General features: G+C 38.5%; 3 protein-coding genes across 3 annotated transcripts in view; 2 read left to right on the top strand and 1 right to left on the bottom strand.

Moving 5' to 3' along the window:
• PPP1R3E (protein phosphatase 1 regulatory subunit 3E) overlaps nt 1–1,331 on the top strand; it is a 20,515-nt gene extending 19,184 nt beyond the window's left edge. The window contains exon 3 of the transcript XR_013993440.1: nt 1,259–1,331. The gene's annotated coding sequence lies outside the window, so the exon portion shown is untranslated. The remainder of the gene's footprint in view (nt 1–1,258) is intronic.
• HOMEZ (homeobox and leucine zipper encoding) overlaps nt 1–7,953 on the top strand; it is a 12,910-nt gene extending 4,957 nt beyond the window's left edge. The window contains exon 2 of the mRNA XM_081049692.1: nt 432–7,953. Within this exon, the coding sequence (XP_080905818.1) occupies nt 432–2,020 (1,589 nt within the window). The 3' untranslated portion in view covers nt 2,021–7,953. The remainder of the gene's footprint in view (nt 1–431) is intronic.
• Nucleotides 4,186–24,812, bottom strand: RNF212B (ring finger protein 212B; the record flags this gene model as incomplete). Its single annotated transcript, XM_081049700.1, has 14 exons — nt 24,695–24,812; nt 22,473–22,525; nt 21,997–22,071; nt 11,307–11,422; nt 10,610–10,670; nt 9,888–9,916; nt 8,789–8,835; nt 8,527–8,569; nt 8,303–8,363; nt 7,862–7,910; nt 6,867–6,906; nt 6,482–6,582; nt 5,732–5,793; nt 4,186–4,251 (listed from the first exon to the last, which is right to left on the bottom strand). Exons 1-14 carry the CDS (start codon nt 24,792–24,794, stop codon nt 4,186–4,188), a joined length of 903 nt encoding a protein of 300 aa, XP_080905826.1. The 5' UTR covers nt 24,795–24,812.
• Nucleotides 24,813–26,181: the final 1,369 nt, after the last annotated feature.

The raw sequence follows: 26,181 nt of genomic DNA on the forward strand, positions 1-26,181 counted from the left end.
AGGAGCTAAAGCATTTGTAACAGTTCGGAAATTACTGCTCCTTTTGTTTTTGTTGTTGAGTCTTCATTTTGTGACTCCTGTTCCATGAACTTGGTGAAATGAGTTTGAATTGGAAAGGTAAAGGCTATATAAGGATGTTTTCCTTCTTCTAAAGACAGAGTTTTGTCTTGGTGACAACACTCCCTAGTCATGTGACAGGTTAATATAACTTCTATGGACTTTGGTTTTCTCATACAATGGGAATTTTAGCAGACTGGTGACTCATAAGGTTATGAAAACTAAATGAGAAATTGTTAAAAACACTTTAAAAACAAAACAGCACAGTACACATAGAAAGTTGACTGTTTTGGAGTGCAACATTTTGTTTGGTAAAAATTGAACAATGGGCCAAAAGAGGAACGCCAATGATTGAGCTGTGTTTCTTATTACAGCTATCTCTGAAGGGCACAAATCAGAAAGCATCATGCCTCCTAATAAAGAGGCCAGCAGTCTTAATACCTCCCCTGCGGGGCTCATCTGCCTCCCTCCAATCTCCGAGGAGCTCCAGCTTGTGTGGACCCAAGCAGCCCAGACCAGTGAGCTGGATGGCAATGAACACCTGCTACAAACCTTCAGCTACTTTCCCTATCCCAGTCTAGCAGACATTGCCCTTCTCTGCCTACGCTATGGGCTGCAGATGGAGAAAGTCAAGACTTGGTTCATGGCCCAGCGCCTCCGCTGTGGCATTAGCTGGTCATCTGAAGAAATAGAAGAGACTCGAGCCCGGGTGGTCTATCACAGGGACCAACTCCATTTCAAATCTCTTCTCTCTTTTACTCATCATGCAGGACGGCCCCCAGAGGAGGTGCCTCCTTCTCCAGTGCCGCCTCCAGAACAAGTTAGTCTTGGAATAGTGCCCTTGACTCTTACTGAGCCCACCCAGGTGAAAGGATTGAAGGTAGAGCCCAAGGAATCCCCAGAGCCATTGAGTCACCACAAAGCAAAGGAGCCCCTGATGGCACCTGGCAGTGGGGCATTCTCCCAGCAATCCGAATTTTGGCAGGATCTTCAAAGCAGTGGCTTCTCTAAGGAGCAGGCAGGCAGGTGTCCGGGCCAGTCACATGGCCTAGGTCCTGCTTCCTGGAACCACTCCACAGCTGCCCACCAGCCGCGTGCTCGGGATAAGCCCCCGCCAATCTCATTACTTGCCAGTAGTTGTAAGCCGGGGTCAGCATCTAATGTGACTCCTTCTTCCTCTACCTCTTCTTCCTCTTTCCAGGTACTGGCTAATGGAGCTACAGCCACCTCTAAACCCATCCAGCCACTGGGCTGTATCCCACAGCCACTGTCACCCACTGAACAGGCACTACCCCCGTATGTGGAGCCAGTCTCGCCCCAGAGGCTAAGGCATAACTCAGTCCTAGGTAGGGTTGGCCCTGCAGAGCACCTTTCCCTAGATACACGCCAGCGAAAGACCAAGCGCAAAACCAAAGAGCAGCTGGCTATCCTCAAATCGTTTTTTTTACAGTGCCAGTGGGCACGGCGTGAGGATTACCATAAATTAGAACAGATCACTGGTTTACCCCGGCCTGAGATCATTCAGTGGTTTGGTGACACACGCTATGCCTTGAAGCATGGGCAATTAAAATGGTTTCGGGACAATGCAGTACCTGGTACCCCTAGTTTCCAGGACCCAGCAATGCCCACACCACCGCCTTCCACCCGCTCCTTGAATGAATGGGCTGAGACACCACCTCTGCCGATACCGCCCCCCGCACCAGATATACGTCCCTTGGAGAAGTACTGGGCAGCCCACCAACAGCTCTGGGAAAGTGATATCCCTCAGCTGAGTCAGGCATCAAGGCTTAGCACCCAGCAGGTACTGGATTGGTTTGATTCTCGATTACCTGAGCCAGCTGAGGTGGTGGTTTGTCTAGACGAAGAAGAGGAAGAGGAGGAGGAAGAAATGCCAGATGATGAGGATGAAGAGGAGGAGGAGGAGGAAGACGACAGCGATGAAGATGTGATCATACAGGACTGAATGGGAGGCTGTGGGAGGGAAGGTCTGTTACTAAAAGATGAACCAACTTAGTAACTGTTTAAACAAACCACATTTTAAAAATTACCTTGTGGCAAAGAACTTGAAAAGCTTTGTGTTCTTGAGGCTGGGGGGCAGGGCTGTAGCAAGGGTGGACCAGGGAGGATGAGCATAGGGCACAAAGGGAGGAAGGGAATTGAATGGGCAGAAATGCAGACCTCTAGCCTCAGTGTAGACAGTGCTAAGGATCTGGTCCAAATTGGGGGCTGGGGAAAGGCTCTTGCTGTCCTCATATCTGCCGTCCTTTTCCCTTAGTACTACAGAGAGGCCATATCCATAGGAGGATTGGAAAGCAGCAGTAAAGAATTCTGATTTAACATGATTTCAGTGCATCCCCTAGTCCCACTATTTTCCCTGGAATATAAGGCTGCCTTGCTCCCCTCCTTTTCTCTCTCAGCACAAGTCCATGCATGATGCAGCTAAGAATATCAGTCTGCCCCAGTCTCACAAATATTTTCTCTTCCTCATACCACCTTGACTTGATATATTTTACCTGCTTCATTACTGAGTTACACAGGAAGCAGACTGTTTTCATTTCTGATACTGGGACCACTTTGCCTTGTACCTTTTTATCTCTTTCCAAAATTCCCATTCTGTTACTATGTCTCAGGGTAAATCTTCCCCCACGGAGCTTGTGAAAAAGTTTAATAACTGGGTGGAGAATAATTTAGACTGGATATTTATTGGAGGTGGGAATTAGGGGAGATGTCCTTTTAAAAAAAGTAGAATTAGGTTACAGAGGGATAGAGGAGAGGGAGTGATTTCTACTGTTCAGAGGACTGCAGGTAGGCTCCAGGTTTGGTTTTACAAGCCTGACACTCCGTCCTGCCTAGCTTGACAGACAGATTTTTCATCTTTTTGGTGTTGGTTCAATTTGTATCCAGAAGAGAGATCTCTCTATAGGATCTGTCTTGAGGACAGAGGGACCAGGTCTTGAACTGAATTTATAGATGTTTTAGAATGGTTTTCATTGGCGTCAGATATAAAGATATCAATGGGTTACCCACCTAGACACAAGAGTGGAAGCCCCAAATTGCTAAAATAATAATAAAAAGGCCAAAAACAAAGTTGTTTCTCCTCCACTTTGCCACTTCTATGGTTTAGAGATTAACGGAGCCAGATCCATTAACATTCTGATCTAGTATACTTTTATTTTTGAAGCCTTGGGATATATTGAGATAAACTAGAGGCACACAATCTTTGAAAGGCAGTAGATCAGTATCTCTCACTATGCAGATTGTTTCCTGCACCTGCTACAGCACAGGCTCTTGCTCAGAATAGGTGTGTCTAGAAATGCCTTTAAAAATAAATTCAGAGTTCCAGAAAGGGTAATGAGTTCAGCTATGAGGTCATTCCCAAGACCTAATTTATTTCTGGCTGATGCTTGCTATCTTTACATTTTCCTAATATTTTTGCTTAAGGTCTGCCTGCCAGTGGTCCACTCATTTAATTTCTCATTTCTACCCCTTAGTAGCCAAAGAAGAATAAATAGTTGACCTCAGTGGCAGTGTTCTTTGCCCATCCCACCATTCTAGAACTTACAATACCAGTGGAGCTGCAGTAGCAATAAAAGGGCATCCTTTATTATTTATGTACTTTAGTAAGCTGGAAGTCTATGTCTCCAATTATTATCAGACAAAAAGGGAAATCAATATATTTAATAATAACTAGGCATAGAGGAAACAATAGGCAAATAGAAAAAAGTATAATTTTTGACAAGGAACAGAATTGTTAGTTGTTAACACTGGCAATGGAAGAATATATTTGAAGATAAAAAATGAAATCCAGAAATAAAACATAGTTAATGAATATATTGCCCCTCATCCCAAAGATGCCAAGAATTGTTTTTACAACCTTTGTTTCAAATTCTAAGAAATGAAAGCTACATGTGTCTTGTGGGATAAATATAAACATCTTCCTGCGACAGTAGCCTTATGTAAAATCCTGACCACTTCGAGGAGATGTATATGGTAAAGACTGAGAGAAAGTACAGAGTGAAACCAGGAACCCTGGCAGGGGTACATTTTCCAAGGCCAACATGCCTAATGGGTATTGGATGCTACAGTCCGTCCTTCAGCGGTATACATAGATCAGACCTTGAAGATGGTCTATCTGGGAGTGGTCCATGCTTCTCTCTCCCTGGCTAATCCCATCTGCCTTTGTTGGTAGAGAGTCTGCAGCAGAGGACAAGCAGATATGATTTTTATAACCGAAAGGGCAAGTCAGGCCCTCTCCCAAACCATTTTATGAATTTATCAGGACAGCAAACCACCACTGTTGCTTCCTCATAGTTTTCGCCATTGCATAACTTTTCCAAACTAAGATTGCTATATCTAGTGTGACATAGGTTTTGTTGTTACTTATGAAACTGTAATATTTCAGTGGTTTCTGGTGTTAATAAGAATACTGGAAAATCAAACTATTTAGGAAGACCTGGAATATTAATACCACACTCAGAGATGATTACCAGGGAGGCAGAATTCATATGCCTCTGGGGAGGTAGCATTTCAGTAACATTTTAAAAAAACTTTATTAGGGAAAATTTTTAAAAAGACAAAAGGAGAGTAGTATAATGAACTCACATGTACCCATCACCCAACTTCAATAACTCATGGCCAATTTTTCATTTTTACTCACTGCCCCTTTCCACTAGATTATACTAAAGCAAAACCCAGGCAATCATTTAACTTCCTATCCATAAACATCTTAGTACTTATCTCCAAAAGATAAAGATTTTTTAAAAATGTAACCACAATAGCATTATACCTACAAGAAAGCTATTAACGATGCTTAATATCAAATGTCCAACAGGTATTCAATTTTCATCAACTTGCTCACAAATAGATTTTTAGTTTGTTTCAATCACGATCCAATTAGGGCCTATATATTTGTAGATAGTTTCTATCTCTCTTAAATCTTTCTCATCTGTAGGTTAATCCCTCCATTTGTGAGGATCTTAGAGAGGGACGTTATTTCCCCAGTTGCCTCTTAGGGCATAGACCCTAATTTCTTGCTGATGGAAATAAAGAGAATAATGGATATGAAAACAAAATATCTTAGTATGGCCCTGGAATCACCTAGGAGTTTAGCATGGAAAAAGGGCTTAAATATCCTCAAAATCTAAGCCATAAAAGTTAACTTGAAAGACTAAACTTTTCATTGAATAGAGCTCATTACAAACCTCGTTCCCATGCCCTTTTCCTCTTTTTATCTGGATTAGAATCATAGTCCCATAAATTTATAAAACATTCTAGCTATTTCAGGAGAAGTAAACCAAAAAAAAAAGGTTTTTCCTAGTTCAAGCAGTACCTCTACACAAAAGGTATATTCCATTAAGAATACTTTTGTGAAATTTGGGAATGCCAATTGTGCCATATACTTAGTTCACCTTGGCCAAGACCTCTCATAGCCTTTCACTACTATGTTACCTAATTTAAAAATCCCAAACCAGGAAGCTAATCTGGGACAGAATCTTTGAAACTGAGACCATTCTGGAAAATTGAGTAGATAATCGTTACCACACTTGAAATCCATGTCATTCTCCACTGGTTACATTCTGCCACCTTAACAGGGGACCAGAAAGAGGCATGTAGTGTGCAGGCCTAACCGTGGGAGTTTTTCATACGCAGACAAGTTAGAATAGCCAGGGCTTACCTGCAGGACCGGTAACTGGAAACCCGGAAGACTCTCCAGTGGGCTTCTGCTGTCCCTCTGACCTGAAGGATAGAATGGAATGGGGAAAGATAACTTCCTTGGGTAGTTCTTTGGTAGTGTTACTCGTAGATCAGGGTAAATAGATAGTTCTTAATCTGTGGAACACTCCTCAGAAGGGAAAAGACTATTAGCTAAGCAATTTAAGAGGTGGGTTATAAAGTCTGTTCTTTTCCTGTGAAGATGGGAAGAGATCTGAGATTTGAGTTTATGAGTCGAAAAATGTAGCAACAATATAAAGATATAGATGAGCTATGGAAGATGACAGCCGCTTGTCAAAAGGACAGGTAGCTGAGGTACCTTTTCGAAAAAGGTGGGGAGAAAATAGGATACTAGTTTTATTCTCATTCAGAACTGAGTTCCTAACAATGTTCAAACATAGGGATCTCAAACAAACAAACAAACAAACAAACAAACAAAAAACCAGTTTAATTCTACAGGTCAACGTTCTGCCCAAATAGCAGGACTCAACTAGTGACTGGATGAGTGCTATTTATGCAAAAATCTTAAACCTCCCTTCACTGTGAAGGAAATGCGAAAACTTAAAGGATTATTAAGGAGTCAAACTGAAGATAATCCTTTTTTGGCGGGGTGGGGGCAAATCCCAACTTCCTTTTTACCTCAAAAGTATTCATTTTAGTATATCTGTCCATGGTTGAAGCTACTATCTTTTGGGAATGTTACTTAACTTACCTGAATTATTGGGAGTGAGGACGCTTGTGTGGCCTGAATCCCCACCATTTAGGGATGGTCTGAAAGAAAAAATCCCCAGTCCAGAAGAGGCAGATGAAGGTCTAAGGAGGAGAAATAAAAGCATCAGCAGACAAAAGGGAAGATAAAGGTAAAAAGCATATGTAAAGGAAGAGCCTATACATTTAGGCTAGAAAACCTGCTTGGAAGTGAGAATAACGTAAATTCCAATGTATATTAGAAACAGTTCTAGTCAACCTCTTTTGTTTACAAGGTAGATTATAAACTTCAGTGGTACAGGCCAGTGGAGAAGTAACCCCAGGGGTGCTGGCAGAGCGTCAGTGTGAACAGATTCCAAGTGAAAGGAAGCATACATGGTGTTACTCACCTATAAGACAGGCTGAGAGTGGAAGCTGGTGAAGGGGTTTCTGGAAAGCATAAAAATGAGCCTGTGAGATAATCCATGAACTGGAGAAGAGATTCAGGTATACTCGGGGTCAGTGCAAAAGAATTGGGGATCAAACATTTTCAGTATATGTGTCAAAGAACCAACTTTTGGTTTTGTTGATTTTTTCTATTGTTTTTCTATTTTCAAGTTCATTAATTTCTACTATAATCTTTATTTCTGCTCTAATCTTTGGTTCTTTGAAATGATCAACAAAATGGACTAATATTTAGCCATGCTGCCCAAGAAAAACAGAAGGAAGCCTCAAATAACTAAAATCAAGAATGAAAAAGGGAACATTACTACTATCCTAACAGAAATAAATTGGCTAGCACATCTACATTCTCAAGGGGGTGAATATGAAAGAATTGGAGGGAGACTATTACGTGAATTTCAAAAATGGTTATCCAGAAAGATTTGCAAATTTCAAAATTGCCTCTTTGGAAAGAAAGGGAAATCTTCTCTGATAAGTATTCTCTATGGACTGGCTAATGCCCTTGAAAATAGTTAACAGTAATAGTTCTAAGGGGAAAGAGACAAGAAATTAAGTGAAACCAAAATATTTCTTCACTGGAATATTTTTGTTTAATACATTACCCTTTAGGCTAACATAATGGGCATCTAGTTAACCTTCCTTTTAAACCTAACTTCTACTGCCATCTTGTGGCAATTTTAAAAATCAAAGTCAATTATTTTGAGTCAAGTTACCCATCTGACTAGAAATTTTCAGACTTTCACTCAGATTTTTATTTTCCTCTTGTAAGTTTGAGAACAGAAATATCATTATTTGAAAAGCAGTAACATATGTCTAGATAACTGGAATCACTGGAAAAAACAAAGTAAAAACGCATTATATTATGCACAGAAAACCAGAAATCTGATGGTGTATGCACAGAACATGTTGGTTTCTGACACCTAACCCCTCTCTCTCCCCTCACCAGTATAAGAGTCTCTGGGAGTGCTCCTTCCCTGAAGGCCTCTGGCTCCCTGAGGGACAAATAATAAACATCAATTAAAAATATATCCTGGTTTTCTGCCTTCCATATTTCTAGCTATTTCTGTGTATCTACACATTGAAGCATATTTTGTTCTCCTGAAGTGGGCATGCCAGTCCAAGAAGGATCCACATTTTACTACTTCCAAAATGAACATGATGACACTGTTCATTTAGTCCTTGAACGCTTCCACTATTCCACCCCTATTCATTCTGTGTCAGCTTCTAACATCAGGTCTGCATTGCCAAAAGAAAAGCGAGTCCAGGCATGGCATCGGGTAATTTATGCTAAAACCAACATAAGTTTAATATTCTCGCCTTAAATCTTTGCTTTCATTACGCATTAGAAATCTCAATTGGGAAAGAGAAGGTAACTATTACTTACTTGTCCCACGCTACCAAAGCCAGCCACTCTATAAGGGATAGACTCCACTGAGGAGGACCTACTGTATAAGGTGAGACAAAAAGAAAAAACACAAAAACCTGGTGTTAAACTTTTATACAGACCTAAAGTCTCCTCAGTCCCTATCTCAGCCACATCTAGATATTTCTTTCATCTTCCAACTTTTGCCAACAGTTTCAATGTTGCTATGTAGGTTTCCTACTCACCTGACCACTTGGCTGCTATGCTGAGAACTAGGTCGTGGAGTAACTGAAAAAGAATAAAGTGCACAATGGAAAGCTGCCATCAATAGTATGCTCTGCCTTGCCTAGCCAATCACCTGTAAGTGGGTATCTGATTGTATGATTTTTTCATATCATACAGAAGATTAGGAAAATTACATTCTAGGTTCTGAGAGGAAGCCATTTTCCATGTGGGAAGAGGATATTTAATCATCTCACACAGATATTTGGCAAAAATGTTCTCTACCTAACTGTGATGGGGAAGTAATGCCCACTGGTCGAGGTGTGGTTGACCTGCAAGGAAAAAAAAGAGTCAGCTCTAATATCTTTAAGTAGAAGTTAAATGCCACATCAGAGGATAAATCAGATCATTGTTTTTAGAAATAATAGCTTCCCCTGTGAGCACAAATTTCTCACTATTATGTATTAACAGGTATTACCCCAAATTATGGAAGCAGTTTTCATATGAGACTCCTTGGCTCTCTAACTCCCTAAGTGAAACCTTCTCCCCTTCTTTATTGCCCATAATAGGAGAAGTTTTGAAGTCCTTCTTTCTTCTCTCAGCGTCTTACCAAGTACTCTCAACTTTACATATATCTATCTGTCCATCCATTACTACATCTACCATTCCCTCACTCTCCATCCCCTCATCCGTCTAGCAGACAAGCACTTATTTACTGCTTATATGTCACAGATACTGAGATTACAAAAAATAACTAGATTATAATTCCTATCTCTGAAAGGCTCATAGGCTAACGGGAGAGAGAGAAAATAAATAAAGCAATGTTTAAGTGTTATAATGGGTAGATCAGAAGTACAGAAGTATGAAAGAACACTAGACTGTAACTTCTGTGAGTACAGGGACCAGGTCTTTTTCAATCCACCAATACAAGGCTGATATTAAAAATATTACACAATTACCAATTAGAATAACTAATGATGTACACCCAACACCTGATAAACAGTAGTCAAGGCTATTAAAAATATTTAACATTACTAATTAGAGTAACTAGTGATGTACACCCAGCATCTGATAAATAGTAGTCACTTAATGAATATTTATTGAATAAATAGACCATCTAACTCTGCCTAATGAAGTCTTCATAAAAGAAATGACACGTGAACTGAATTTTGAAGGATGATAGTATTTCATAAGGTGGTGGTCAAGAGTGAGCATTATGTTCAAGATTTTACTTTACCACTGTTCAGTAAGTAACTATTGGAAAAGTGAAAGATAAGTTCATCAACCATTTCCTCCACCTCATAGCCCACACAGAAGTTACAGCCAAGAGTTAAGAAAGAACAAATTTTCAAAGAGGGCTAGTATGGAGCCTGATAAAACTGACCTGCTTCCTTGGTACCAACTTGGAGATTCCTGTAGGTGAAAAAACGGGACTGAAGCAAGCAGCAGCTTAAGGGTCCTAATCAATGGACCTTACTTGTTAGATAACTAAGCTGCAATGGATGCTAGTTGTGATTTCCAATAGGAGAAAAAAATAGCAGCAGTGTTTCCTTAGGAAATTTTTAGCTTTGGGGGAATAAAATTTTAGTTTCTCTTCATAAAAACACATTGGGAATCCTGCAGACTGATATACGTGGGGAAATAGGGGGAGAGAAAGAAAAATGACAGGATTACAATGTGCTAGAATAGTTATAGGAGTAGGATCAATAGGAACATTATATAAAATACAAAGAACATTTTTAGGAAGAGAGAAATGTCTAGGAAATAGAGTTTGGGGGAGAGGAAGGGTGCTGAGGTGCTGTGGGATTCTTGAAAAGAAATTTTAAGTTACAACAGATGCCTCTTCTATAAGAGATTCCTAAATGGTATGCGGTGACTCACTGATGTTTGAGAATGGGCTACCAGTGTTCTAGATATTGATCCTTTCAGCCCGCCAAGGTCTTCTGTGGCCTCATCCATTTATTACACTGTGCTTGTGGTACAAATATTATCAGTTGTATGTGCCATGATGTGAAAAAGGTTAGGAAACACTGTTCCATTCAGTCTGCTAGATAGATGGGAAAAGTAGGAGAGAAAATAATAGGAAGGAAAATTCATTTCATTCACCTTCAGGATGGCTAGAAATTTCTTCAGTTCTCCATTCTCCTTCCTTAGGACTGATAGCTCTCTAGGCAAAAGATGGAAACAATCAGTTCCAGCAGGTCAGTGGGATAAAAATCCTGATTTTTATTATTATCAACATCTAGTTAATGCTTGTGGAGAGATGCTGAGATGCAGAGTATTACTGTCAGAGATCTAGTGATTTAGAGAGACAATGGCAGGGTTTTGATGGTGAGAAGAATCAGGTGGACAAAATAAGCAGTCACTTGGTATGATTTCAGAGGAGTACATAGAATTCCATTTCCTCTCCACACACAGCCCTGGCCTGCTAATGTCTGAAAATTTCCATCAAGGATTCCATCTTTTAGCTTAAGATTTCCAAAATATACCTTTTTACAGGTAACGTTTTAAATGCTGTCTCTTTATCACTGAAAAAGCTATGTCTGATTTCTCTGAAGAAGCAGTTTTTGATTGGGGGAAATAGAAGAGGAAAGCTATAAAGTGAGGAGGGCCCCTTGAAAGAAGAAAGATAAAAATAAAATGGAGATTAAGGGGACCAAGAATTCTGTACCTGATTTTGTCCAAAACAAACATAAACACACATGGAGCAATTTATAGGCTTTGCAACCATAAGGAATTAAAGGCAACAGCTTCTCTGAAAAAAAAACAACACACAACTCTGGTGATTTGATTTGTTACTTACTTTTCCTGGCTGGTCACTGTTTGCTGTGCCTCCAGCACAACTGCTTCTAACTTTGTAATTCTATGCTTATAAAAGGCGATGAGGAGATCTGTTTGTTTCTTCTGGAAACTCCACACCTACTCAGGAAAAACAGACCTTTGATAAACAACCCCATAACTCCTTTCCCCTTACTTCTGGCACAAAGGGAAATCCACCAATTTATACTTTATTACAGATTATTTTCTTCTGGAACATCTGGGCTAATTCATTACTTTCCAAAAATACAGGATTCAATGCTAGGGAAAGCCAAAACTTTTCATTTTCAGACAATGATTTCCTAATATTCTAATGGGAATATTCTGACATAGTAGAAGGACCATTTAAAAATATAATCTTTCATCTTAAAGAAGAAGAGTGACACCTAAAAAACTTTTTCAAGTTTAGGATTGGTTCTGATCTAACTTATCAGATTAGTATGAAATTATCTTATTAGTTTGGACTCAGCTTCCACATTCCAGAGCACTAGTAACCAATTTACTTTCCCTAAAATATTCACACAGAGGCACTTACAGGCTGTTTATGCTGCTACAGTAATGGGCAGAGAGGCACAAAAGGGGATTACCTATTTCTGAATTTTATTTCTGAACATGGACAAATAATTTGATCTTTTGCTTTACCATTTGAGATACTGATGTGCCTATCATGGGAATACTGAATGAGATCAAAAGTTAATAATTAGAAAGGGTTTCAGCCTTGTCGGGCTCTACTTTTGAATACACAGCAGTATTTATGTCTCATCTGCTTCCTTCCTACTCAAGATTATAAACCTTTTGTCTAAGGTCCTTCCTTAGATCTTGGTATTCTTGTCATAAACGTTTCTTCTCACTTATTTTGCAAGTTGCTTTTGTCACTTTACCACAGAGTTGTACTTAAGAGTTTATATAGTCTCTAGCCTCTTTTCTTTATACTTAAAGCAAACTAAACTAATTCTAGGTAAATAATTCCTTGTCTATTTTTCTTAAGTTATTCTCAATATGCTCATTTCAGAAAATCTGAACAGTGCAGAAGCAGAAAAAAGTCACTCAGAATCCCGAGAGTTACCTAGAATGGTGGTGGTGGGGGAAACAATAGATATTACAGACAGATGTAATATGTAGCCAAGAGACAGTACCCCAAACATCCTAATCTCCCGTTAGGATCAGTTTGTGGTGAAACTAAGTTAGTATCAGGCTAGGGCCAAGAAAAGCCAAATCCTGCCCCAGACTGGTTCTCCTTCTGAGACTACCAAGGGTCATACATGCACAGGGAACAGACCCCACTGTGGAACTCCAGGGAGCCAGACTGGAGTGCTGAAGGGCCTTCTGCCTAGGCCTAAGCAGGCCTACTTTGCCTACTTAGCCCCAAAAAACTCAAACCCAAATCTCAGATCTGATCATTCCAAGAAAAGGAAAAACAGATCCAAAAAACAATCACCCACAAAAAGTGTTAGAGGACAGGAACAAGTGGTTTGGCCTGATGCTAGAGTACAAATGTTTAGCCTATTTCAAATGCATCTACCAAAGAAGATTCTAAAACTTAACTCCGTAATGAATCTTAGTATTTAAAAAAATCTTAATTGTTAGCACACTCATTAATTTTGCTCACTTTTTTTTTGTTTCGTTTTTTAAGTTGCGATTGTTTTGTTAATAAAATAACATAGAGCAGATAATAAAAGTAGTTCTGTTGATAACACTAAACACTATCTGGATATCTCCAAGTGTTAAATATTGTCTATTTTATTGGAACAATGCATGAAACTACCAACTTCTAGATCCAGATTTCTCTCCTATACCTCTATACTAGAACCAGGTAAGGGTATCCTGCTCGTCATTAGGATTCCCAATCATTTCAGAATTGATAACATGGAACATAAATTTTATTTTGTTTACTTAAGAGAGTATTTTAAAACTTCAATTCTGAATTAGGCCCAGGAATGGCAAGAGGCTGGAGAAAGCAATTGAGAGAGGCACCATAATGAAAGCAAAGGGGGAGCTCAGTAGTTTATTACGGTAAGACATAAGATATTTGGTCCAACATGGGGTGTGCATTTTACTGCTTTATTTTTAAAAAGTGGTTTTGTTTATTTATAAAAGTAATATATATTTTAGAAATGAATATTAGCTTGACCGACTGTATTTTTTGTACTAAAGAATGGCTTTCCTAATTCTTATTTTTAAATGTCAGAGTTTTTATTTTATTTTTAATAAATTTTATTGGGGAATATTGGGGAACAGTGTGTTTCTCCAGGGCCCATCAGCTCTAAGTAGTTGTCCTTCAATCTAGTCATAGAGGGCGCAGCTCAGCTCCACGTCCAGTCGTCGCTGTTTTCAATCTTTAGTTGCAAGGTGTGCAGCCCACCATCCCATGCTGGAATGGAACTGGCAACCTTGTTGTTGAGAGCTTTCGCTTTAACCAACTGAGCCATCAGGCCACCAAGAATTTTTCTTTTTTTTTTTAGTTGAAGATTTATATTCCCATGAAATGTTAATGTTTTGAACATTTGTTAGGTTGGTGTAAAAGTAATTGCGGTTTAAAAGGTTAAAAAAAATTGCAAAACTGCAATTACTTTTGCACCAACCTAATATAAAGGCGTTGCTAAGTTTTAGAAATTTACTTTAAAGGGACTGGTAAGTTCACCACCTCCCACTGACACTCAAAACCTATTCGTTTGCCTTACATATCTGTTGTGAAGCTGACTCCTTTATTCCATAATATCTAAAGGTCTAAGTATTTTTAAATTATTTCTCAAGTTAATCATACAGTTGAGAAAAGGAAATTTCTCTTTATAGACATATTCCAGCTAAAAACAAAAATGAGAAAGAAATGACAAAATTAAAATATCAGCATTTTGCAACTCCTAATGACATGGATCAATGTAAAGTTCATCAATGGCTACCATCACACAAGAGACAGAAGACCATTACATAACGCCTGGTGGAATACAACACTGCTATAACATATTCTTGCCTTCCATCCCCTCAGTCAAATGATTCTGATTAAGCCTAAATCTGTTAACTTACCGGAAACACAGAGCACAGATGAACATATTAAATGATGCCATGGAAATATAATGAACAAAATCCACAGGGCTGTGAACAGCTCAACAGAACAAAAGACCATTTTCTTCAAAAATAATAAGAAATGAGTGGAAACATATAGTTTAAAAGAAACTTAAACGATATAACCAACTGAACTATATAGACCTTATTGAAACCCAATTCAAACGAAGTTTTAAAATAATCATGAGACCACTGGGGAAATGAGAATGCTGACTGATGAGTTGATATTAGTGAATTGTTATTTTAGCATGACATTGTTACATTTAAGAGAAGAGTCCTCATCTTTTAAAGACACACTCTAAAATATTTACAGATTGAAATGATACCTAGTTTTGGCTTCAGAATAATTGGGATGACATGGCAGTAGGTATAAAGGAAGACCAGCTATGAGCTGATAATTGGAGAAGCAGGGTGATGGAGATACATAGAACTGTATGAATACTATGATGAATAGTATGGGTCTTTGTCCTTTGATAGTTCATCACCAAATAGTAGAAGAAACATTCAGACATGTGCACCAATAAATAAAACACAGGTGATATGCAGAACCGAAGTATGTCTAAAGTAAGAAGTAATGATTTAAGAGACATCGGAGTGTGGAAGTCAGGCATTCCAGGCACAGAGTTATGAAACTACACGGTATATAAAAGAACTGCAAAGAACTACGTCTACTTTATAGATTAGGTAATAAATAACCTACCTAAGAACTGTTCTCCTTGGAACTTTCTTCCCCATGGGGCTGGGGTGACTTTACACTTAATAAACACTGTTTGACACCCCGCCTCGCCCAAAAAGAGAGTTGTTATTAGCAGAATCTGGAGTAGTTATTATCCGTTCTTTTTGATATTTTTGGTTGTGCACATATTCATCTTTCAACCATATTATATCCTCACAGATCCTGGTTAATTTGTGTTATCTCAGTTTATCACCATTAGTATTATAAATAAACACTTCCTAGCTTCTGGAAAATAAAAAGAAGATATACAAATGGCCAATAATCACATGAAAAGATGCTCAGCCTCATTAGTTGTCAGAAAAATGCAAATCAAAACCACAATGAGATGCTACTTCACAACCACTAGGATGGTTATAATGAAAAAGATGGTTAAAAACAAGTATTGGTGAGGATATGGAGAAATCAAAACCTTTATACACTGCAGGTAAGAATGTAAAATGATGCAGGCACTTGGGGAAAACAGACTGGCAGTTCTTCAAAAAGTTAAACATAGAGTTACCACTTGACACAGTAATTCAACTCCTAAGTATATATCCAAGAGCAACTCCTATTGACAATTACGTTCGCGAACTTGCCACCGTGCGCTTACATTGGCAGTGCTGTACAAACAGCTCGGTAAGGTTTCGTTACATTGGTATATCAGTGTCTCACAGCTGTGTTCGTGTTGATGGGTGGTGGTGTCTTGCTGAGTGGCATTCATTATTGTTGTTGCATGTTTTTGTGTGCTATTGCAAGAAGATCTGAGCTTGTATTAGAGAAACGAACAAACATCAAATTTGTTAAATGTTCTTGTTAAACTTAGCAAGAGTGGAAATGAAATCAGGGACATGTTAGTCCAAGTTTCTGGAAATAATGCCATGAAGAAAACAGCAGTGAATTAAACGTTTTTCTGAGGGAAGAGAACGCATCACTGATGAAGAGAGGTCAGGGCGTCTAGTAACAAGCAGAACTGACAAAAAAATTGCAAAAATTGATCGAATTGTGTGTCAAAATCATCGGCTGACTATGGGAAGCATAGCAGACCAAGTAAACATCGATAGAGACAGGAAAATCTTACGTGAAAATCTTGGCATGAGAAAGATGAGTGCAAAAATAGTTCCGAAGGAGCTCACTGATGAACAAAAGAAAAGGAGAGTCGAAGTTTGCCAAGACCTTTTGGAGAGGCAAGATGATGTTTTGTGCCATGTTATCACTGGTGATGAAACATGGGTGTACCAATACGACCCTGAAACAAAGCATCAAAGTGCACAATGGAAGTCAGCCGATTCTCCACAACCAAAAAAGTTTTTCATCAGTCCAAATCGCGTTGAAACAATGTTACTAACTTTTTTTGATATTAGAGGGATTATTCATTATGAATTTTACCAACTGGACAAACAGTTAATCAAGTTTAGTATTCGGAAGTGCTGAAAAGACTGCATGAAAAAGTTAGACGACCTGAACTTTTCACCAACAATTCATGGCTCTTGCATCATGACAATATACGGCACTGTCTGTGAGGGAGTTTTTAGCCAGGAAACAAATAACTGTATTGGAACACCCTCCCTACTCACCTGATCTGGCTCCAATGACTTCTTTCTTTACCGGAATATAAAGGAAAAATTGAAAGGAAGACATTTGGATGACATTCAGGACATCAAGGGTAATATGACGACAGCTCTGATGGCCACTCCAGAAGAAAAAGAGTTTCAAAATTGCTTTGAAGGGTGGACTAGGTGCTGGCATCAGTGCATAACTTCTCAAGGGGAGTACTTTGAAGGTGACCATAGTGATATTCAGCAATGAGATATGTAGCACTTTTTCTAGGATGAGTTCGCGAACTTGTCAGGCCTCATATTAACACAGTAATTAATGGAATATTAATTATTCTGCCATAAAAAAGAATGAAATCTTACCATTTGCAACATCATGAATGGACCTAGAGGGTATTATGCTAAGTGAAATAAGTCAGAGGAAGACAAATACCATATGATCTCACTTATATGTGGAATCTAAAGAACAAAATAGATGAACAAACAAAACAGAAACAGATTCATAGATACAGAGAACAAACTGATGGTTGCTAGATGGGGAGGTGGGTTGGGGGACTGGATGAAAAAGGTGAAGGGATTAAGAAATACAAATTAGTAGTTACAAAATAGTCATGGGGATGTAAAGTACAGCATTGGGAATATAGTCAATAATACTGTAATCACTATGTATAGCACCAGGTGAGTACTAGACTAACTGGGGGATCCTTTGTAAATTATATGTCTAACCACTATGCTGTACATCTGAAACTAATATAAAATAATATTGAACGTCAACTGTAATTGAAAAATAATAATAATAATAATGATTTTAAAATAAATCAAGAATGACTCTAGATTTGGTTTGGTCATTATATGGATGGTGGTCATCATTCATCATGATAAAAACAGGAAGAGTAATCTGTGTTTATGTGGGGGGGGTGGGCATGGTGGTAGGTTGTTCCGAATAATGAGTTAAGTTTGGGATATGTTGAATTAGTGAAGATATTAAGTCAGCAAATGGATATATGGCTCTGAAGTGAGAGAGAGAGAGAGAGAGAGAGAGAGAGAGAGAGAGAGAGAGAGAGAGAGAGAGCTCTCAGTCATTCAGCAAAGATTTACTGAGTGCCTCCTATATAGCAAAACTAATCATTGCAGGGGACACAACAATGAACAAAACAAAGTTGGTCCTTGCCTCTCTATGAAGCTTACAGTCTATGAAGCATACAATAAATAACACTAAAAAATTGTGTATTATCCAAGTGTTATTAAGGAAACAAAACGGTTTCTATGACAGAGAGTAAAGAGAAGACCTAACTTAGTAATCAATGAAGGCTTCTCTGAGGTGACATTTAAGCTTAGATCTTTACTGGCGATAATAGGTTTGGAAGTCATCCATATGTCGACAATAACTGAAGCATGGGAGTAAATGAAATTATCCATGTAGAATATAAAAGATAAGGAAAATATCTATTATAGAACTCTGAGAAATATAAATAAGAGATAGATAGAGGAAGAGAAACACAAAAAGAAAACAGAAGTTGATTACAGTAGCCAAAGAAAAAATATTTTAAGGAGGAGAAAGTGGGCCTCAAATGTTGCTGAGAAATTGCAGTAAAAACCAAAAATAAGTATCCACTGGATTTGATAACAAGGAGGCTGTTACTGTCCTTGCAAGAGCAGTTTCAGTGAGACAGTCTGAAGCCAGACTGCAGTGGATTGAGGAGAGGCTTGGGGGGCGAAGTAGACAGTATAGACACACACCCATCATTGCACTCGAGTGTAGTTCTCTTTCTCAAGACTCTACTCACCATGCGCTTGTGAGGGTCACCACCAATCCTCATGTTGCCAAATCCAGTCAACCTTCCTTTGCCCTCATCTTCATCTCTCAGTAGTATTTGACTCAGCTCTAGTTATTTCTTCTTTCCTGAAACATTTTCCTTTCCCAGTTTCTGTGACACCACACTCTCCTTATTTTCACCTCTCTCTTTGCGGCTCTTTGCTAACATTTCTTCTCCTGTACCTAATCACTAGATATTGAAGCCACTCTTTCTCTGGGTGATCTTATCTAGTCCCAAGGCTTTAAAAACTATCTATACCCTGATGAGTTCCATACTTATATCTCAATCATTGACCTGTGTCCTAAGCTCCACAATGGTAAATTTTTCTGCCTTTTGTGTTTGCTCTTCCTGGATTTCTAACAAGCATCTATAACCTAATATGTTAAAAATGGTATTTTCCCTCAAAATGGTTTTCTCAGTCTTGGTAAAGTGTACAGTTATTCCTCTTAGCTGTTCAAGACAAAAACCCACATGTCTTCTTTGATTCCTCTCTTTTTCTCATCCTCCACATCCAAATCAATAGCAGTTCTACTAGTTCTTCCTAGAAAACATATCTCAGATTTAACGACCCCTCTCCATTTCTATTGCCAGCACTTTAGCCCAAACAGTCTTGCTTAGATTTCTTCCATAGCCTCCTAACTGGTCTCCCTGCTTCTACTTTTAACTTCTCTATGGTTCATTCTCTACTCAGCAGCCAGATTCTCTTTGAAAATTATGTGTCAGACAATGCCAATTCCTTGCTTAAAACATTTCAATGGTGTCCCACTGCACTTGGAAGAAAATCTAAATTCCTTACCTTGGCCTACAAGTAAGTATACTATCAAGCCTCTCTCTCTGACTTTACCTTGAATTATTCCTCTCTTCCTCCCAACCTTGATGTGCATTCATTCATTTAACAAACATTTCTTAATGCGGCTAATTTGTGCCAGGTACCTAGTTAGGTATTGGGCAATACAAAGATGATACCAAAAGCTTCAGTTTAGTGAAACAGACATATGAACAAATAAATTAAAAACACTTTTGCAGAGTTAGGTATTATATTTTTGCATAGTTAAGAACAAGGTGGGACTGGAGTACAAAGGACTTTTGCATAGTTAAGAGCAAGGTAGGACTGGAGTACAAACTCCGCCTACAGGAACCAAAGAAGGCTTTACCAAAGAAGGAACAATTACTGCATGCATGTGAAAGATGCTAGTTGTGGATAACGGTGCATGTAGTCTATGACCCGGGAACAGAAGAAAGCTAACAGACCCAAATGGGGCTTTCCAATCCTCAAAGACAGATAGTTTTATCTAGAGGTGAGTAAAAATTTCAAAACAAGGGGCAGCCGGTTAGCTCAGTTGGTTAGAGAGCGCGGTGCTCTTAACAAGGTTGCCAGTTCGGTCCCCCCATGAGCTACTGTAAGCTGCGCCCTCCATAACCAGATTGAAACAACTACTTGACTTGGAGCTGATGGGTCCTGGAAAAACACACTTAAAAAATAAATAAAAGTAAAAAAAAAAAAAAGAATTCAAAATAGGCGGCTTGATCAACTATTGGCCATAGAGTAGTAGAGCAGAAAAATGCCCTTGTCAGGTCATTAAAGAGATTGGGGATGATTAAAACACAAATGGATATTTAGATCAACATTCCATTCATTCATTCATTCAACAATTTTTTGAGTGTCCAATACATATTAAGAACTATCTGAAGAGCTTGGTATACAACCATAAACAAAACCAACCAAATCTCTGCCTTCATGGAGTTTACTACATTCTAGTGCAGGATTCAGACAGTAAACAAATATATAATGTTAGAGATAAGAGCTATGATGAAAAATAAAGCAGGGTAAGGCGTAGAGAGCGTTGGGCCTACTATTTCAGATATTAGAATCAGTAAAGGTCTGACTGAGAAGGGAAAATTTAAGCAAAATCCTGAATGAGGCAATCTAGGCATTACTTGGATCAGTTATTCAACTTCACAAATTAGGAAAACACATTTTCAGACATTGCTGACTTCACCAAACTGACCCTTCACTAAAGTGATGATTAACTGACCCCTTTCCATTTATTTTATCTTGATTATTTGACCATGTGTAATTGGTCCCATGATAGGTAGGTTAAGATTCAGACTACATATAATTTCTCTACTAATCATTAACCAATCCTGGGTTTAGTTATTAACCAAAGGTCTGCTCTTTCTCTTGTTCATGTGACCTTGTTTACATTTCTCCTTCAGTCTCAGCTGGATTTTATCTCCCCATAATGTTAAATAGTATCTAAAATATGATGGTTCACTCAAGCAGCTAAAAGCAGGATGCAGCCGAAGCCTCAATTCCCCTTCCTCTATCTCGAGAGTTAGAACCAAGGAGTGAGATACCAAAGAAAAATTAAACCTATTATCTTCAGCCAGAAAATGACTAAGGCTCCTTTTCATATTTAGAAAAGAGACACTCTCCTAAGAATGAGAAGTAAGAGTAAAAAAATAGTGATAAAATCTCAAGAAACATATCAGGATAGGAATCCCATTAGACTATGAAATAATTCCAGTGAAGAATTGGAGAGTGTGAGGGAAAATCCAAGGCTTTTACAATTTGGGAACTCTCTCAAACAGTTGTCCCGCCTTCTCTCTAGCTTCTACATTCCTACTGCTCCTGACCAAGTCAATGGTATGCCAACATATGATGTATCAGGAAAAGAAAAATATTTTCTAAAATTCAGGCAACCAATTATGAACACTAACTGAAGAATTAAATATATATGCATTACTAAGAAAGGTTACTGAAAAGTGAGAATGGGAAACAAGAAGTCCCTTCTTGAACTTATATCTATAAGCAAAAGGTTGAGTTAGACCATTAAATCCAATGTTTGTAGGGTCAGGTCTACATATTCAAATACATTTTCAAAAGATGCATTAATCTGCACAGAAAGATTATAAATCTCCCTAGAACCTTCTTTATTTTTGAAAATTACTTAATAGAACTAGGAAGTACAAGGCAAGATGTCAGCTACATAGTGGTTTTTACAGCCTGTCACAGATTCTGGGTCAGTAAAAAGTTAACTGTTGAGATTTGTATCATCAGTGAAGAAAGCAAACAGCAGCCAATTTCTCTCCACTGTGTACAAATGGAGAGGAAGTTTAAAGAAAACCTTTGGGGGTGGCCAGATGGCTCAGTTGGTTAGAGCGCAAGCTCTGAACAATGGGGTTGCCTGTTCAATTCCCACATGGGATGGTGGGCTGCACCCCCTCCAACTAAAGATGGAAAAAGGTGACTGGACTTGGAGCTGAGCTGTGCCCTCCACAAGTAGATTGAAGACAACAAGCTGCCGCTGAGCTTCCGGAGGGGCGGCCGGATGGCTCAGTTGGTTAGAGAGGGAGCTCTCAACAACAAGGTTGCCGGTTGAACTGATGGACCCTGGAGAAACACACTGTTCCCCAATGTTCCCCAATTAAAAAAAAAAGTTTTAAAAGAGAACCTTTGATAATGAAATAAGATGCTCTTAGAACTAGCCTGGATAATCGGATTTTTTTCACCTTTGTTTCTCTTACCTGAGAGATGTGACTAAAATGCTGCAAAGCTGTCTCTACAGGGCTTTTGAAGTACATCTTCTCCTGAGGTTTCAGCTATGAAGAGAGTAAGACAAACACTGCGTATATCCACAAAGAAATCAAATAAAATTCTGGTAGATACGGCAAAGGATGTACCACCCTGTCTAAAGCACCTGGTATTATTTCACTGAGCGAAGTGAAAGGGCAATCACCACTGCTCCAGGAGATGCAGACTATATGTCCTAATTCTCCTTACCCTGTGTTTCTGTAACAGCAGCCACAAATAATTCTCCCATCTGTTGTTTACCACCCCTACTTTTTTCTTTTTACAATTACTATCATCGAGTTTTGCTTGTTTCTTTTCTTTCTTTCTTAAAAATTTCGGTGATTAGTCCCTCATCAACTATACTCTTTGTATACTTCCTACAGGCCAGGAATGGGATAAGACGGTTTGTGGGAGGGGAAGAAAAACTTACATTATCAGAAAGAGCCAGATGCTTGCAGGCAGCTCCACAAACAGAACATTTTTCTAGGGGGGAAAGGGAAAAAAATGTTTGGTTCTCATGGACATGAGGTAAGATTTTCCTAAAATACACGGTAACAGTCAAGTAGGCTAGCAAGAGAAGAAGAAAAGAGGGTTCTTACTGAATTTAGAATACCATTTGCTATAAAAGGACATCTACTTGAGCTCTGTTCTCTACATCAGTATTTCCAAACTTGTATGTTGATGACATGTAAGCCTTTCACACTGTGCCTCTACCCATCTCCCTCTTTATAAATCCCCAATTATCTTCTGTGGGGGAGGGACAGATCTAACGCCCCAGCAGGAAGTGCTAGAGTACATTTATAAGAGTACTGGGAAGAGTACAAAAGTACCATTGATCTCAATTTTAAGTTACTCTTTTTCATTCCATCTACCTCACACTTAGCACACATTACTATAAAAAAAACTCCCCAATTTTTTCTGCCCTGTTCTTTTTTTTTCTTTTTCTTTTTTTTTTTTATTAATTAATTTATTTATTAGTTTCAGGTGTACAAAACAAGGTAATACTTAGACGTTCATCATTTATATCCCTCATACTGTGAACCCCCCTCCCCCCATCCACTATCCCTCCGACCTCACACTGAACCATCACATTATATATATAAAATTATAGTTGGCATTCATTAATGTTTAGCTTCTGATGTACAATGCCATGATCAGGTATCCACAGTATCCCTGAGGTGGTCTCCCAAATAGGACGCATGTCCATCGGATACCCAACAAAATTTTCTGCCCTGTTCTAACTTTGCTAATATTCCTGCATCTTGTTCTGAAGCTCTCCTACTCTCCTATCTAACGAACCCATTCTGAAAGATGAGAAAATTGAAATTCCTAATCTTTCCTTGGAAGTTGAAATTTTAGTAGTGTTGCTGGTTATTGATTAAGATAAATGCCATGTCAGGAGAAAACATCACATGACAGATGCTTCACTGAGACAAACAGCTCCAAAGTGAGCTGCTGTTACCAGTCAACAGCTTCGTTAACATTAGCAGACAACTTAAAAGAGTCATGAGATTCATGAGGTTAGGTAGCTTCTCCAGAGGCTACCTAACCTGGCTCTTCTTTCATTGGGGGCTAAGCTGTTTCCCAGACTTCCCTCCATATTATTGCCAGAGTGAGCTAGCAAATGCAAACCATGCTTCTGTTTAAGAAAAACACAAAGCAAACTTCCACAGCTCTCCATCACCCGCAGGATAAAGTTCAGTTCTTTAGCCTGGCATATAGAGCCTTCCATAATCTGGCCACTGCCCTATCTCTTTAGCCTCATCTCTCACCATTTCTTACCTTGTTTTTCATGCTCTAAAAATCTCAACCATGTGTAGTCCCCTGCACTATGGTTTTATGATGTGGTGTGCCATTATACATGCTGTTCTCTTAAACTAGAATGATCTTCCCTGCTATCCACTTGGCAAACTACAGGTTTATTATTCAGAACTCTACTGAAGCAACACCTCTTCTGTGAAATCTTCCTTGATCAAAGTATCCTATCCTAAGTCCCTCTTCTGGGCTATTTCCATACTGCATAAGTATTTTAGCATAAAAAAACCCAAACGAACAAACAAAAAAACCCCATCATCTTGAATTCAAGTCTCACTTCTAAGATTTAATGGCTCCAAGAACTTGGTCAAAATCACTTATCCTATCTGAACCAGTTCCTCATTAGTAAAGTGGGTCTACTAACAATTACCTCCTGGGATTGTGGTGAAAATATATAAAATCGGTACATGTGGAAACTTTTTAAATTGTGAAAGTATCACCACCACCACACATCATCATCATTTCGAATCAAATTGACCTTAGAGGCTAGACCACTTCCTATTAGAAATGGCTCTTGTTACCAACCAAACTGTCACCCATTCTATTTGTTATTCTTATTTTTTTCTTTTCTCTAATCAGTGTGATAATCTTGTGGCTTTCCCTGCCACGGGCTTCAAAACACTGACAAGTACCTTTGATTACTCAAGTAATGCACATTCCATTTGCTAAATCATTCTTTATTAATGGATTTCTGCGATTTCCATAATTAAGTTTCCTACCGTATCTCTACCACCTTTGGCCTACTAAGTGATTTTTATCCCAAGTCACACAGATAAATGACTAATCATTATTTCTAGGTTAAAAACGTTTTTGCCTGAAAACAATTAAGTCACTCACCCACAGTCATACACTTTTTACAGAAAATATGGCCACAGCTGGTGACAAAGAAATGGTCCCCATCTTTTCGGAAACACCAGTTGCAGTGAAACCAATCCATTCTGGAGCAGATAAAGAGGAAGAGTAAGAATAACCTGGGACATAAAAGAACTGTAACTGGTCCAAAAATCTATGTAACAATGTTTGCTTAGCTCCTGCTATCTTATTGGGATGTGGGCATATTATTGTGGGTATTCCAACCAGTTGTAAGGAAATACATATACCTCTGAAGTGAGAAAAGCAGATTTCAGACTATGTTACATGATTAAAAAAAATAAATATATATATATTTAGTAAGACTATGATGGGACTCTTTTTAAATGGTGTGATTGTGTGTGTTGCTTTTACAGTCCCCACCCCCCCAAGTTTTCTGGATTAATTCATGTACCAATTTGTAATTAATCTTTAAAAAAAGAACCATCCATTTTTTTCCTAATAGTTTCCCATGATACCATGAGATGAAACCAGGAACAATGGGCCAAATAATAGCCACTCGTGAAACATTTTAACTAAGGGAAACACGGTCGTGAATGATAACGTTATCTCAGCTTGTACACTTTCCCTTCTACTCTACAGAAACTCAGAATCATAGATCTGGAAGGGGTCTTGAAAATCATTTAACATTTTATCCAATCCCATCGTTTTTCAAAAAAGGTACCTGATGTTCACTGACATTCAATGACTTGTCCTAAATTCCGTCTTTAGTTAGTGGCAGCTCTGGGATTAGAACCCAAATCTCTTTATTCCGTGTCAAGTTCTTGCTACCACATTAAATAAGCCTTTGTGTTATACATAGCAACCATACATCCTATATTTTCTGCTAATACTAATTACATATAATTTGTTAAGTACATAAGTATATAAATGGGACTTTGTAAGATTTTTAAATGAAGAAATTGACGTCAAAAATACGGAACTGAGCTGATACATACTGAGCTGTAATTAGCTCATATGGTTAATGAATTCATGTTTAATTTCATTAATATTCTATTTAAGAATATAATATCTGTTAGTTTGATTTCTTTTGAAATTGGGAAAATAATTTAAAGAGAAGGTAAATTTTTCCTCCCACCAAAGTCTTCTCTTTTAAAAAAGTTTTTAAATGGTTTATGGAGAAGTTTGCTGAAAGAATGATGGCTAGTTTGTGCCGCATTCTAACATTTTTATCACATAAGGCAAGATTCATGATTAAACTTACTGAATAAACAGTTCAGTGCAAAGGAATTACGCAGTCTGAGCCATGAGCTTCAGATTTCTATTTGTTGCTCACGATACACTAACTTCTACCAAGAAGTTGGTCTACAGAACTACTGAAAACGTCCCACTATACACACGCTGGTTTGTTTAGGGGCAGCAACAACAACTGTAGTCAAATGGCTTGGCCAGATGAACCCCTCTAAGAAGGGGAGTTAACAGGGTTTGTGAGGGCAAGACTTCCCTGGCTTCTA

This window comes from Rhinolophus hipposideros, assembly GCF_964194185.1.
Source record: "Rhinolophus hipposideros genome assembly, chromosome: 5".
Lineage (NCBI taxonomy): Eukaryota > Metazoa > Chordata > Mammalia > Chiroptera > Rhinolophidae > Rhinolophus > Rhinolophus hipposideros.